The 14,999-nt window shown below is 40.2% G+C and overlaps 1 protein-coding gene across 1 annotated transcript in view; it reads left to right on the plus strand.

Annotated features, from left to right (window-relative positions):
* The window catches only part of slc24a4b (solute carrier family 24 member 4b), a 34,755-nt gene extending 26,909 nt beyond the window's left edge, over positions 1 to 7,846 (plus strand). Inside the window, exons 10-17 of the mRNA XM_078275247.1 lie at positions 1,109 to 1,263; positions 4,349 to 4,518; positions 4,817 to 4,958; positions 5,581 to 5,747; positions 6,264 to 6,378; positions 6,955 to 7,067; positions 7,205 to 7,270; positions 7,587 to 7,846. Of these exons, the coding sequence (XP_078131373.1) occupies positions 1,109 to 1,263; positions 4,349 to 4,518; positions 4,817 to 4,958; positions 5,581 to 5,747; positions 6,264 to 6,378; positions 6,955 to 7,067; positions 7,205 to 7,270; positions 7,587 to 7,736 (1,078 nt within the window). The 3' untranslated portion in view covers positions 7,737 to 7,846. The remainder of the gene's footprint in view (positions 1 to 1,108; positions 1,264 to 4,348; positions 4,519 to 4,816; positions 4,959 to 5,580; positions 5,748 to 6,263; positions 6,379 to 6,954; positions 7,068 to 7,204; positions 7,271 to 7,586) is intronic.
* Positions 7,847 to 14,999: the final 7,153 nt, after the last annotated feature.

A 14,999-nucleotide genomic window follows, 5' to 3' on the forward strand; every position in this document is an offset into this window, starting at 1 on the left:
AGTCTTTTGGGTCGAGTCGCAAGTCAAGTCTGAAGTCAGCTGTTTGTGCGACTTAAGTCTCAGACTCAGAGTCTCAGACTCGAGTCCCCATCTCTGTGCAATGACACAAAATGTAAAAAAATTAAAAAATGCTTTTGAATCTTAAATTGAGCATTTGGGCCCAAAACTGACAAAATGTAGCCTTATTAGAAACCGACACCCTGCTTCTATCTTCATAACATTATCTCCACCTTCAATTGCATGTAACTTTTTTCTCAAACTAAACTAAAAACTTCTAAATAGTGTTTTTGTTGGCAGCTAAAATATCATAGTCACTATTTATACTGTGATGCTGCAGAACAGCAACATTCAGCTTTGTTAGTTGAAGCTATAACATTCAAAATATAAAGCTCTATTTGTTTGTACACTTACTTACATATTTATAATATTGTATTGTCTTTTATATAATTTGGGATCCATACTTTACAATCTGTACAAATATAGCAACAACTATCCTTAAACCCTCAATTCAGATAAGGAAAACTTAAAAAAACGTAAAATAAAATGTGGAATTAAGCTAATGGCACTGAATTATTTCTTGCAAACCATTAAAAACACAAGACCTTTTTTAGTTTTGAATGTTAGCTTTTGAAGGTGTAGAACCTCTGAAAGAGACAGAGCAGCTCTTGTGATGTTGCCAGTGTTATTTGCACACATTTGGATCAAAGGGAGCAGCATTGTGTTGAGTACTTGTGATCCATTTTATGTAATGGCACTCAAATGGTCTTATGAAAGCCCTTTTTCCTTCTTTTCCATTCTAACGCAGAACAGCATATTTCGGCAATTGTTTTGTGTAGAGTGCTGGTGCTGGTTTTTAGAAAGTAGGTTACCTTAACTGTAAACTGATTCTATAGAAGTATGGAGAGTAAACATGTTACTTTGGCTAATTAATGCATACTATACATTTCTTGTTTGGAGCCTTTCATCTGAAGCTCATAAACCCTATTTGCAAATGGGAAACTTAACACTGTAGTATGCTTTGTCTTGTTTATTTCTTTCCCCTTTTGGACTCTGGGCTAAATTATTTCAGTAGCTCTAATTTAGGGATTATGTTCCATCTGTTTACTAGATTCAACACCAGCATGCAGAGATTTTTCATGGGGTCGAAGTCGAAAAAGAACGTGGCCAATGGTAACGCTGCAGCCAGCAGTGAGATGGAGGACGGTAATACAAGTTATGACTATGTTTGGGATGACGACCCGTCATCACCTCTACTCTCATCAGGTAAGGTTAATCAGACAGGCTAGGTACCCAAGACTATTCTCTGCCAGGAAATGAATCCGATGATGAAATGGAAATATATTAGACAATTTAAATTGATTCTCTGGAAGATTGTGGTTATTTCCTTCTATTAGAGGGTCTGTGGCTCTAACCTTTGCTCTTTTCTGCTGAACTAACTTAATTTTCTCATGTTCTACTGTATTCTGCTGAAATTTACTTAAAGCAATAGTTTGACATTTTGGGAAATATGCTTATTTGCTTCCTTGCTCCAAACATAACGGATAAGAAATTGTCCCGGCACATAACAGCTGTGAAGGCACAAGTTATTGTTTGTACACTTCAATCTATGTACGATTTAACAATCGACAGGAGGAGTTAATTCGTGAGCTTTTGAGGTGCTGGAAGGGATTTTGTTATCTTTGGCGAGAGCCATGCTAGCTTTTTCTCCTAGTCTTAATGCTATGCTAAGCTAACCGACTGCTGTGCTTGTAGACAGATTTGGGCACCTTCAAACTGAGCCAGGCTGGCAGTTTTCCCCTGTTCCCACCTGTTTCTTCGTATGTGACAGTATGCTAAGCTAACCATCTGCTGGCTGCTTTATGTTTAGCGAAGAGACATGAGAGTGCCATCAATCTTCTCAGCTCTTTGCAAGAAAGCAAATAAACACGTTTTCCCAAAGTGTCAAAATCTTTCAACCATGATTCTGCAGAACCACACTTTGGAATATTTTCGAAAGATCAAGAAACCTTCAGTCCTTTGACCTCATGAACTGCACTACCTGAAGGGAGACGGTTTTGTCAAATTTCAGCCCTTTTTTCTTTTTCTTGTGGAAAGATCTATATGTTCCTCCATTAATTTTCTCTGCCCGCTAAGTCCTTTCCTGGGTGATAACCAAGCTTATCTGAGCATACAAGGGGGAGCTAAATGAAATGCTCTTGTTAAAAATGGGAACAGCATAATGAAGATCTTCTTTAATCTTCCTTCGGTAATGCTGTTTGATGTCAGGGGACTTTGTTGTCTTGGGTTTCAAACTTATTAAAAAAACTACTGGAAAAATTTGCCTTTTCATGAGATTTCCTCATAGCCACGGTTCTCCACTTCTTCCTTTACTGCCTTTGACCTTTGACCAGAAGCATCTAATCAGTGACATTTAACCTCTCTAAGAGATTTAACACTTCCCACTTTGGCTGCATCAGTGTTAACATGCCTGTCTGTTTAGCCTTACTAAACTTATTCTTGCTTACTGTCAACAGTGTTGTGCTGCTGTGTGCCAAAACTTTGTGCTTGCATACTACTTTTCTTCTGCCGGTCTCTGGGGCGTAGACCCACTCACTCCTGAAGTGGTAATGAATTTCACAAGAGGAAATGTTTATGCCAACTCTGTTTACACAGTTAATTTATGTGCGTTCTTCCATGCATAATAAGTCAAATTAAGGCCGAGTTGAACCACTAAGTGTACTGTAGAACTTTCTTTTAATTCCCCATACACTGCATCTTATAGCTAACTGTGAGTACAGAGCAAACGAGGAGTTATAGGATGCCAAAAAAACATTAAAAGATATTTATTATTAAGCACAAATTGATTGAAGTAGACTAGCCGTGTGTTTAATGTCAGACACCTGCATAACAGTTTGAGATCGTCAGCTCAAAGATGCCAGAGGTTACATCTTTCATGTCATTTTGAAATCAATCCTAGTCGACCCGTAAATATTCTCTACTGGTAGGCAAACTTCAAAGCTGCACCAGGCAATTTTGGGGAAAGGTATTTGAAGTTCAGTACCCAAAAATCCAGTGATGTTAGTAACCACACTCAATATTAACTCAGCGGGTGTGTGATGTTTTATACCTCGGGATATGAGGGAGGGAAAGAGTTAAATGTTGGTGAGTCCGTGGGGGGGATCCCAAGGATTTGAAACTCCTCTTTTCCTTCATGATATGAGGATAGAGTGAAGTAAAAGAAGGAAGAAATAATTAGGGACCGTTAATCAAAAATCATCTAGTTTTGACAGAGTAGTAGATTAATTAGTCCCATCGTAACTGAATTTGCTTAAGCACAAAAGTTTTTATTTTTTTTATGTCAGCTCTGCAGTCTTATGCATATATATGCAGGTTTATGTAGTCTTAACTACTGTTCACATCACAACTGTCCCGGAAAAACCACGTATAACATGAATAGTTCATATCAACTGAATGATTAGTGTTCGTTTATGGGTTGAGAACATTCTTCTAGGTCTTTTTGCTAACTGAACTACTTACAAACCCATAAGATTAGCGTAAAACTGCATCGTCACAATGAGCTCACCCATGAAAAGTTGACGTTTTGGAGATGCAGGGTTTTTACGCGACAGTGACAACATGTTACATGCTCTTAAGTCATCGTGTTTGCAGCCAATTTGAACCAAACTCATTATTTTATGAGATGGAAGAGACTGGAATTATAATGGTCCAATCCTGCATATGATGATCCCTTACAATTTGTTTCCTGGAAAAATGACAAAAAACATACTACCAAGAATCCCTTTCCTCATCTCTGTTGAGGCAACAAGCAACATGAAGGCACAAACTTTCTAGGTCACTTTAGATAAGATGAGGGAGTGGAGCAAGAGGAGGAATGATTTTTGAGCTTTACAAATCACCCCAACTTGTCAAGACGAGGCATTCGCACTGTTGTTTAGGGGACGTTGTCATGTAATCATTGGAGGCAACTTCCCACACTCGGCTCACATCGGGATTTTCAGGGCAATGGGAATAGTGCGTGTTGACATAAAAATCTTGTTACTGTTACGCTACAGGCTACAAAATGACACTACAAACATGTATAGTATCTCTCGATGGCTCTTAAGTTTTAATTAGTCTTACGTTTTTTAATTTGCACTTTAGGATGCTCCGACGTGGTGCTATTTTTCAAGAACAGTTTCCTGTTAGTAAGGTATTAAGTACATGCGCTTGAATGAAACAAATAAAATGAATATAAATGAATGAAAAACGCTGTGCGTGTGTTCAGGTCTGGTAGATTGATGCAGTTTGTTCATTCATTCAATAACTAGTTTTACTTTTTATATTTATATCCTATCCCTCTGCCCCTCAGTCAAGCCCACCAAGGCTTACAGCCGTGGATCAGTGGTGATGGTAGACGAGATCATGAACGACAGCCCTTCGAAGTTCAGGTTTCCAGAAGCTGGCCTCCGTGTCATGGTCACCAGCCATTTTGGACCCAAGACCCGTCTGCGCATGGCCAGTCGTCTCATCATTACAGAGGTACAGCTGGGCGTTGTTGCCCCAGTAGTAGGATTCAGCTGCTATTGCTTAATGTAAAGAGTTTCTTTTGAGGGTATACTATTTTTCAGCTTTTGTTTTATCTGAATTTGGTTCCAAAGACAATTTTAATTCACCAAAGGGTCTCCTTATCTCACTCACACTGTGTACATGCATTTTGTGTTTTTTCATTTATGGGCACAGAAACAAAAATGCATATAAGATATTGCGGTAACGCAGCAGTCTGGGTAGCAGCGTGTCTGCTCATGTGCTCTTAGACTTAGTTTCTTTTTTCTGAAAGCGCCAGAAGTTGGTCCAAGCTGCCAATGGAGTGGAGACACAAGTGATTGATGGGAAGGTAGAAATCGAGAATGGAAACGTGCCAGAGGACAAACCCACCGAGGCGCCGGAAAACGATACAATCTCGCCGTTTCATGTTCCAAGTATGTGATTCATGTATTTACTTGATGAACGTGTGTAATTTGGCAGACATGGATGGATTCTCTAGGGGGTAAAAAGTGTATATCCTTTTGACATTTCACTCATTTATAAATCTATTTTATGTCCTCCTGTACTGCTTTTTTTTAATAAGCAAAGCATAACTTTCTGCTTCAGTAGATATCAATGACCTCAATCAATTTAGTCAGTGGCTTCATAAAAAAATAAATGTAAGAAGAATGTGTATGTTGTTGGCACTTAAAAAAGACAGAGGACCATATGTCTGCTTAGAAAGACATTAGCAATCCAGTCGCTGGAAAGAATAGATTCACATAATCGATGAGGGGGAAACCAGATTCGATTATACTTTATAAAGTGAGGTTTGTGGGAAATGTGGTCTGAACACTGCTACTGACATCAGAAAGAGGCTACAGTTCATTGTGATCATAACATTTGACAGTAATTATGAAAATTACAACACGGTGTGTTTTGAAAAACCCACGTCTGGAAACCTTTTTAAGATGATAGCATTTTGTACTTATAGGGGCAATAAAGATTTTTATTTCAACATAAAAAGCAAGATGCTACTCTCTTGTGCTAATTGCACGTGCTGTATTCCTGCTGCAGAGGGAATTGGAAGCAAGTTGAAATGGCTGATATCGTGGCCTCTGCTCCTGTTGCTGTTCTTTACTGTCCCAAACTGTGCCAAGCCTCGCTGGGAGAAATTCTTCATGGCCTCCTTCATCCTTTCCACTGTCTGGATTGCAGTTTTCTCCTACTTCATGGTCTGGATGGTGAGTGTAATGTTGGTGTGGAAGGCAAGAACTTTATAGATTTTCAGAGTGAGGCATTTGCCAGGACACTACTTTTACTGAGTCTATTAGTGCTGAAATGTGTTTTGTGTGTAAATTGAATGTCTTTGGGGTTTGAAGTGTTGGTGGACAAAAGGAAAATAACATTTTAAATCTTCATAAAGGGCTCTAGATTATTGCGTTGGACATTATTGTAAAGGTTGACACTGTAAATGCCTTCTGCAAAATTGTATTGCTCTCTAAATTGAATGCTTGTTAATTAAAACTGAATTGGTACAGGTGCAAGGGAACTGGATTCACATAAATTGTAGTGTTGCTGTCAAATTAGTCCCATCGTGTCCCACAACGTGGTGGATGTAACAGCATTAGATGTGGTGTTTTGACATTTGCAGCTAAGTAAGGGAGCATTAACAATGGGCATTTGGTGTGAAGGTTCATGCTTTTTCTCATACAGAGAATGCTATTTTTGAGCCCTGACTCTCATTACATTTCTCTCAGGTGACTGTAATCGGGTTCACTCTGGGAATCCCTGATGTCATCATGGGCATCACTTTCCTGGCAGCAGGCACCAGCGTCCCAGACTGCATAGCCAGTCTCATTGTGGCTCGGCAAGGTATACCTTTCCCTCTGAACCATTTTTAGATTGATTTATTATACAGTGGACAGCCAGACGTCAATGTTGCGTGGTAATCATTTTATATCCCTAGTCCACCAGGACTTTTGTGGTTGTTGTTTTTTTTTTTTAAGTGCGTAGACAGAAATTGGATAGAGACATGCATCTAATCTCAGTATGCATTGTAAGCAATGTACATGCAGTTGGAATTAATATGCATCTGCAGCTAAAATTGATCAAACTTGTGTTAGTATTTAAAAGTCACATACTTAAGAGTAGTGTCCAGAAATGAGTTTGTCTGCTACATGCATAAAAAAAAATATTTGGACAAATCGGAATTAAGCTCAGAAACGAGATAATTGTGTTGAGTTGTTTAAAGACAATGTATATGACAGTGTAGCCCTGCGTCACTACCTGCAGCTGAGTAAGGTTAGGGCCCTTGTAAATATCAGAAAGTACAGAACAGCAAAACCTTCAATTGGAAATAAAAAGGTTTATTTGACCTAAAGGTCTCGATGAAAAACGTTCATAAAGTCATAGTTGCTTTCTTAATAACTTCTTTTGGTTTTGTTGCAGGTTTGGGAGACATGGCGGTGTCCAACACTATTGGCAGTAATGTGTTTGATATTCTCGTGGGACTCGGGGTTCCCTGGGCGATACAGACCATGTGTGTGAGCTATGGATCAGAGGTAAGGAGCTCGTTTACTTTACAAGAACTCAGACCTTGTCGTGCGAGTGCGTAAAACAACCAAAAACCTCTGATGTTGAATGAAAAAGTTGAAGAGCTGCAGGTGAATTGTTGATGTCTCTGTGTTGCGTGTTGCAGGTGATGATTAACAGTCGGGGCCTGGTGTACTCTGTGGTGCTGCTGCTGGGCTCTGTGGCCCTAACGGTAAGCAATAGCTAATGATGTTTTTACTCTACACTGGTCAAACGTGTTGATCACGCCGAGGAAGATAACCTGGGTACGGTACGTGTTTAAAAGTAAAAATACATAAGCACATATAGAAATAATATATAAATAACATCCCTGTTTGGCTACTCATCGCTAACTGATGCACTGCTATGCAATAGTTACTGAGCCAATTGTGTGATTGGTTCATCAAAATGTTAAAAATCAGTGTTGTGAATGATCCTCTGGTAATGCAACTTAATTTGGAGCATTGCAGAGCCTGCAAAGCCGCTCTGATGTATTTGTGTGTGTGCAGGTGCTGGGGATCCACCTGAATAAATGGAGGCTGGACGTGAAGCTGGGCGTGTATGTCCTGGTGTTGTACGCCATCTTCCTCTGCTTTTCCGTCATGATTGAATACAACGTATTCACCTTCGTCAACCTGCCCATGTGCATGGAGGAGTAAAGCACAGCAGCATGGCTCGAATACCAAAACCTCAAGGCTCCAATAGCAACCCCAAAATCATACCTTTTTTTTTTTTTTTCTTTTTTTTTTAAATAATACTGGACCTATATGCAGACTCTCCTCTCTCTTGCGCTCTTTCTTGTAATCCTTTTAGTCCCAAATATGAGTTTCATTTCCTCAAGAGGCAGTACACGCAGTAAGAGTGGACTCCATTCTATGTCTCTAATTTGTCCTCTTGTCACACAGTGCCGGTCCTTAATTCCCATTATTTCGGGCATTGCCTGTTATTGCAGTAAAGACTTTAGTTCCTCTGTGCGCCTGTTAACTTTCTACCCATCTAGCATGCCTTTTTAGATGTCGGGGATCTCCAAAATCATAAGTGCCCCTGTTGATAGTTGGTGTGTATTTTCACTGTTTTCACATTGTAGATTTCCACACATCATTTCCAAAGCCTTTCCACAAACCAAACCAGTGTCTGTGAAGAAGAAGAAAAACATCATTTGATTCTAACCAAAACCCTCACATAGAGATAACTTCCCTTGAACTTATTCCTAAAAGAATTACAGTTACCCCAGCACCCAAAGATAAAAAGTGCACTCCTTTTTCCCTCTCGACCCCATGGAGGAGGGCCTTGTCCTTGGCAGCTCCCCTCCTCCAGCCTGGACCGACTCCCCTGGCATGGCCTTTGGCATCAGGGAGCAGATACTGTTAGCGCTTCACTTCAGTCACCCTACGCAACAATTCATTCAACCCTCATCTGCTTGATCAAATCTGCTTTGTTTTCTTAAAAAAAAAGAAGACGTTTTGTCGTGACACTTTGTGTCAAGATGTATCACAGTCCAGATCAGATGACTGTGAGGGTGTTATGCATATGCAACACTGCACAATGTAAACTTGTAAACACTTTATTTTGTTTTTGTATTTATTTTTTCAAACCAAGGTTTTGTCTAGTTTGAAATACGGAGGAGAGCTTGTTGCAAATATGGGACATTGCCTGTTTTTCACTGAAACCAATTGCACATGGAAATGCTTTTCTTGCTTTGTGCTGTAAGGAGATTTGACCACTCAGAGAGGTATCTGGCTGGTACTAGCGACTCCACTCCAGCATTATGTTCATTCAGCGATGGGTCAGTCCACTTTTCCCTCTGCACAACTTCAGAAAAAAACCTGGCTCCCGATCTGTGGGATGCATTGGATTTTTGTCATCAGGTGACTTGTTGTCATCTTGAGACAGCAGCAGCATGGAGGTCGTTTTAAAGAAAATGCAACCAGACCTTTCTCAACACTGACTGTCTGCTATAACACCCTCTGGCCAGTAGGGGGTACCGCAGCCCCTCTACCCAGGGCGGGGTTGCCAACCACATCAGGGAAACTCGGAGATGGACAACGCCAGGAGATGGTGGTGGTCTCTTGATTTTGAGTTACATGTAGATATTGCACTTTAATGGCCATCCTCTCATTCTAAATCAACTAGTGCTTCCTTCTATGCGTGTGTATTTTCTCTCACTGTCTGTGTGTGTGTGTGTGTGTGTGTGTGTGTGTGTGTGTGCGCGCGCGCCCACACTGGGCTTTCAACTCTTGACAGACTGGAAACTCTTAACACCATGAGCACATCCGCCTCTGTCTGCAGTGCATGCTGGGACATTAAACGCAGCTCCTACACAGCACAGCAAAAAGGCTGAGGGCTTTTGGGCGTCTCCATGGATACCGCCCGACCCACTTTACAAAAATCGGCAGCTACGAGCACCACTGCAATCCAGACATTTTGACATCATGCAAAAATGCCTGTGAGGAGTCTGTAAGTGAGGTGCAGAGACTAAAAAACGTGTGCGGAGTGTTTAAAGTGTTGAAAATATTCCTCTGCCAGACGGTTGGCAGCAGGCACTTGTATATGCAATCTCAATTTGAAGAATTCTGTGTGACAGAAGGCCCCTGCAAGGTTGCAATATAAAGACGGGGGATCCCGTGGAGATGTGACGTCGGTTTGTCTAGTACTTGATGTGTGAGCTCACAGGTGTGTGTTTGTGACAGTCAATAAACTGAGCCCAAAGGATGGATGTTTCTGGACCAGTCTTACACACTCTCTCCTCCCCATTTTCCTCTTTCTGCACTCGAGTTCCCTCTTGCACAAGGGCATTAACTCTCCACCAACCCGAGCAGAAGGAGCAGAGGGGCAGCAGGGACTGCACGGATGGATAGTTTTCCTCCGCCGTCCTGGGACGTTGTCACTTTTTAAAGAACCTGGATGAGAGCAGACGTTAAGGAATAAAAAAACAAAAACAAAGTCGGACATCTTTAAGCTGCTACTCTATCAGTGTTCAAATGGGTTTGTTTACTGTACAGAGGTGACCACACAGGGCCTACAGACTTCTCCACACACCCACTAACTGCTTGTACACCACCCTTTCTCCCCCTCAACCCTTTCAGCGGGTCTTCTGAACATACAGGACCTACTTTTTTGATGCTTTTTGTGGGGAAGGCACATCTGTACTGTACTTGAGTTGATTCAGAATGTGCAGTGTTAGGGGGTGTTAGTGTTCATATTTTTGTTGTTGCTCTGTGTGGTCATGTCCCGGTTGCCAGGTTTGAGTGGTAACACCCACAGCCGGGGAAAAAAACTGCTCCTCTTTTTTGTCCTCATCTTGCCACACAGCGTACGTTCTCACCGGCTGTCTAACTCGCATCTTTGTTACCAAGTCACTTTTTTTAAAGAGGAAAAAAATTAGTAGAATTCCGATGCCATACTTGTATCTCTGCAAAAATCCAGATTGTATGGAAATCCTGTGTACAAAATAAGCGCACACACTTTAGAACACACACGTTAGAAATGGCAAATGAACACAAGAGAGGACCGGTATGTATTTCTTGATTGAATGCGACCTGATGCACTGTGAGCTCAATGTGACGTGGGAGTTGTTTGTCAAGAAGAATAATTTATTAAAAAATATATTTAATGTATAGTAATTATAAAACATAACTGAGGACATCTGTATAACTTATATGAATGTATTGTCTTGCTATAGGCCTACTGGACATATCCAATCAATGCATTTTACTGTAAAGCAATAATGTGAAGAAAAAAATTAAATGGCAAATAATTCCTGTACATTTGTCTCATAAGTTCTTGGATTGTTTGTGAAACAAATTAAATGAAGCCATTTGTACATGTATCTGCTACTTGTACTGTTTTGTTTTTCATAGCATGTACCTAGTATAGAAAATTATTTAAAGGGCATTTAGACACTACCCCATGTTTTGGATAAAATCAATGGTGGAAGTATACTCCACTTGCGCATATTTTCATTTGATGCTACTTATTTTTTTTCTAAAAGACTACTACTTTGTTAGTCCATTAAATGTTTTTATTATTTGATATTTTGAATACTTTTGATATTTAAAGTTGATTTTGCTGCTAATACTTAATACTGCACTTTTACTTGGAAGGTGTTTTCCAGCTATTTGGCATTGCACTTTCGTTAAGAAGGGGGGGGGCTTGACAGAAACAATGTATGCTTAGATATCCTGACTTTAGTCTCTATAGTCCAAAAACACTGGATCCTACACTTCCCATGATGCAACTTTGTAACTTCAAACTTTAGAAAGCTCCCTTCAGAGCCACAGAAGACCCTTATACAATTGTTTGGATAGGCTGTGAAGTACTCTACATGACGGATAAACTGAACTTAAAGCTACAGTAATAATAATAATTGACTTTTATTTATATAGCGCCTTTCATGAAGCCCAAGGGCACTTTACAGAATTACAGTGGCTAAGCTAAGGGAGGTTGTAGGCTGTGGTAAACAGGTGGTGTTTCAGGATTTTTTTTTTTTTAAATGTCCAGGGATGTAGCATTTCGGATATCTGCATGGAGGGTGTTCCAGAGGGATGGGGCTGCAACACTAAAGGCTCTGTCTCCGAAGGTACAGAGTCTGGTGTGGGGAATGGAGAGCAGGCCAGCGTCCGAGGACCGCAGGTTTCGGTTTGGGGTGGATGGATGGAGGAGGTCGGAGAGGTACTGTGGGGCCAGGGCATGGAGGGTAGAAAGCAAAGATATACCAGGATTTGAAAGAGTGAGATCCCTTGCTGCAGCTCTCCCTTTCCCCTCTCTGTCGCATGGCATATGCATGCTCAGAACGGCCAATAGGAATTCTCTCTCTCTCTCTCTCTCTCTCTCTCTGAAATGACCTGTGATTGGCAAAAGCATCACTTTACGGGCTAGATTTACTAAAGACTGAAAACATAGCCAAGAGGAGGTGCAGTCTAGTTTTCTTTCAGACCACTTGAATTACAATATGCTGAAGGATTGTTATGGAAGTTTTGCCCAACGATGCCAAAAAAAAACAAAGCGCCTACCACAGCTTTAATATGTAAGATGGAGGACCCACTTTAAGTTTGATTTTGATTGCAGGACTTTTTACAATGTTGTATTGGTACTGATTTCTAAAGGTATATAATGGTCTTTTCTGTAATTAATTCATTATTGTAAGATTCAATTAACAGACAGTTACAACACTTGAGGACATCTTTAGACTTGCTGACTCAAAAGATTTCCCCCCCTTAAACCAGAAGCCAAATTACACGGTGCAGCTTTCACAGTTTGATATGAGCAGTTTAAGATAATATTTCTTAGTGAAATGACCCTTAAGGTAAAGTTAATGAGTTTGATGTACTTCTCAACTATTCTGTTGCACCAGCAGAGATTAAAGCGCTTTTCAACAAAAGTAGTTTTGTCCCCTCAAAAACTCTGTAATATATTCTGGCCATACTCTGGTTCGATTGCATCCTTTCTTTTTTCGTTCTGTTGGCCGTGCTTTTCTTTCAAAAATTCACTGATTTTTAATTAAAGTTCTTCCAATCACATCAGCTGTGGATACATTCACACTTGGTCAACGCTCAAAGTACAGTAATATCATGCAACAATACTTTTTCATTTTTGTAATATGTTTGATATTAGATAACAAATAAATCATCTGCTTTTTGGTTTAAGCATCCCTGAAAAGAATATCTAAATGAATGAGTCCCACTTATGATTTAGACGTCGCTGCAGCAGCTTGTACATTTCCCTGAGTGAATGGTGAATAATGATATATTGGTTCTTACTGCGAACTTGTCTTGTGTGATAATCAAGCTCAAGAGCTCTGCACCCAGACAGGCTGATTGCAAACAATTTGTTGTTTACAGTGACGGCTGGCAACATGTGAAGAGTCCATTGACGGGAAAGTGATGGGAAAATTCACGTTTTGATTGCATCTTGCCTCCATCAATCTTGATTGTTAGCTATTAGCACCAATAGGGGGCAATGTTGTAACAGGATTCATGTCCTAGTATCATAGACAAACTTTGTTACGGCTCAGTGTGAAATGTAAATGGAGCTCCTTTACCCAAGTGAATAAGACTCTGGCAGTCTGATATAAAGTTTCAAATATCAAACTGTGACTATACTAAAACCATGACTGGAATAAATGCTTTCTACAAGATTCCCTGCACAGAAAACATACTGTACATAATTTGTTAATGATGGATGTTCACATTCTTCATCAGCCAGCAGACTGGCAGCCATCTGGTGAGACCAGCATGGACCGTGCAGGCTACTGGTGCCTCTCCCTAATGAGACACCCTTTTGGCTACCGTGCTGCAGTTAACAAGCTTCTTTGTCAGCCGTGATCTTGTGCACTGATGAGTTCCCTCTCTGCCCCCTAACAAGTCTGTTTGGGCAGCTACTGTGGGTCTCCTGTGAACGCCGGCTTAGCTCCACTCTACCATTTGTTGTGCCACAGTTAGAGACAAGGCCCACACATCCTGGCCTCCACATATACAGCACCGTAATCTTGCTTTGGAAAGTTGTTTATCTGTTCACCCAGCACCCCTGCAGTTACAGTGTGGGGACATTTTCTTTCCTTGTTTGTGCCTTGCTGCTCTGCTGTAATGGATGGGGAACAAACTGGGCTCCTGCTTGCTGCAGTCCCTCATAAGGGCATCCTGTGCTGCTGAACACAATGGGTTGATGGTCGCCCCTGTTTTCTTTAATACTGGTTTGTTTGGCTTTCTCTGTAGCGTACTAACATTAGCTGGAGAACTCTGACTGAACATTTTTGTTGAGTTACTTCAACCAAATTGCAAAGCAAGGATTTTCTCACTTACCTCTTGTGGTGTTTATTCAAGCAGATAGTTTTGGTTTTGAGATATCGTCTCATATATTTCTACCTCCCATAATTCAATGGAAGTGAATTTTGTGAAAAATAATGAAAAAACAATACATTAACAAAATTCAACAGCAACATCTCTCCCCAGAAACAATGTACCGGCTACTCGAGATAATCCACAGACCTTGCTGTGAATATTTTCACTTGAACTACTTTTTACAAACAAAAAAGAAATGTTTTGATAAAAATTGTTGACAGAAAGTAGTTTGGATTTTTCCAGAATAGCTGTAATCTCTTGTTTAAAAAAAGTGTTCTATCTCCCTTTTTGGCCTCAGTCTGTCAATCTGGTGACATGTAACACTCGAAGGTCTCTTGGATTTGTGGAAAATAGTGTTTCTTAAATCAGTGGTCCAATCCTTTTTGGCTTGAAGCAATGGTTTTCTTGCCGCCTCTTATCACAGATTGCAAATGTCACTGGGCAGTGGATAGTTCAACCAAAGAATGATTTTTGCTTTCTCAGATTGTTTTATTTGAACATGTTTTACGTGCATTAGGATGTAAAATAATTCACAAAAACAGGGCTTATAAAAAAAAAAAAAAAAAACATTTCTCACTTTCTCACAAATTCTATGCATTGTGACAGTATATTGTGGGGCTGGATTTTTAGTAATTTGTATTAATACAAATGTCAAAGGAATTTTGAATTGTCCTCTGGAAGAGAACCCAAAGGTAGGTTAAATTAGTTTCTCTTTTTAGATTGTTGTGAGCTAACCCTTTGGATCATGATGCCTTTCAAAGTGCTGTACAGCATTTAAAGCAAAACATTTCAACACAGCATATAAACAACATTTTTCAATACAATTTGGTGAACTGTACCCTCAACAGTGATCTTGTCACGTTGCTTCTTCTCATTGGTTTTCTTGGCATAGGACACCCAGGTACTCTTTTTGAACCTGTGTTCCACCTGGCTTTTTGTTCAGCAGTCAAACATCCACTGGCTGAGTCCATTCAAAGTCTGTAAGCAGTCCAAAATCCTTGAGTGGTACATTGGTATCACTACGTGACCTTCCCCTGGTATTTAAACCATCTGCAAACTTTATAACTAGATCAAATAAAAATA

Source organism: Sander vitreus, chromosome 18 (genome assembly GCF_031162955.1).
Source record: "Sander vitreus isolate 19-12246 chromosome 18, sanVit1, whole genome shotgun sequence".
In the NCBI taxonomy this organism is placed as follows: domain Eukaryota; kingdom Metazoa; phylum Chordata; class Actinopteri; order Perciformes; family Percidae; genus Sander; species Sander vitreus.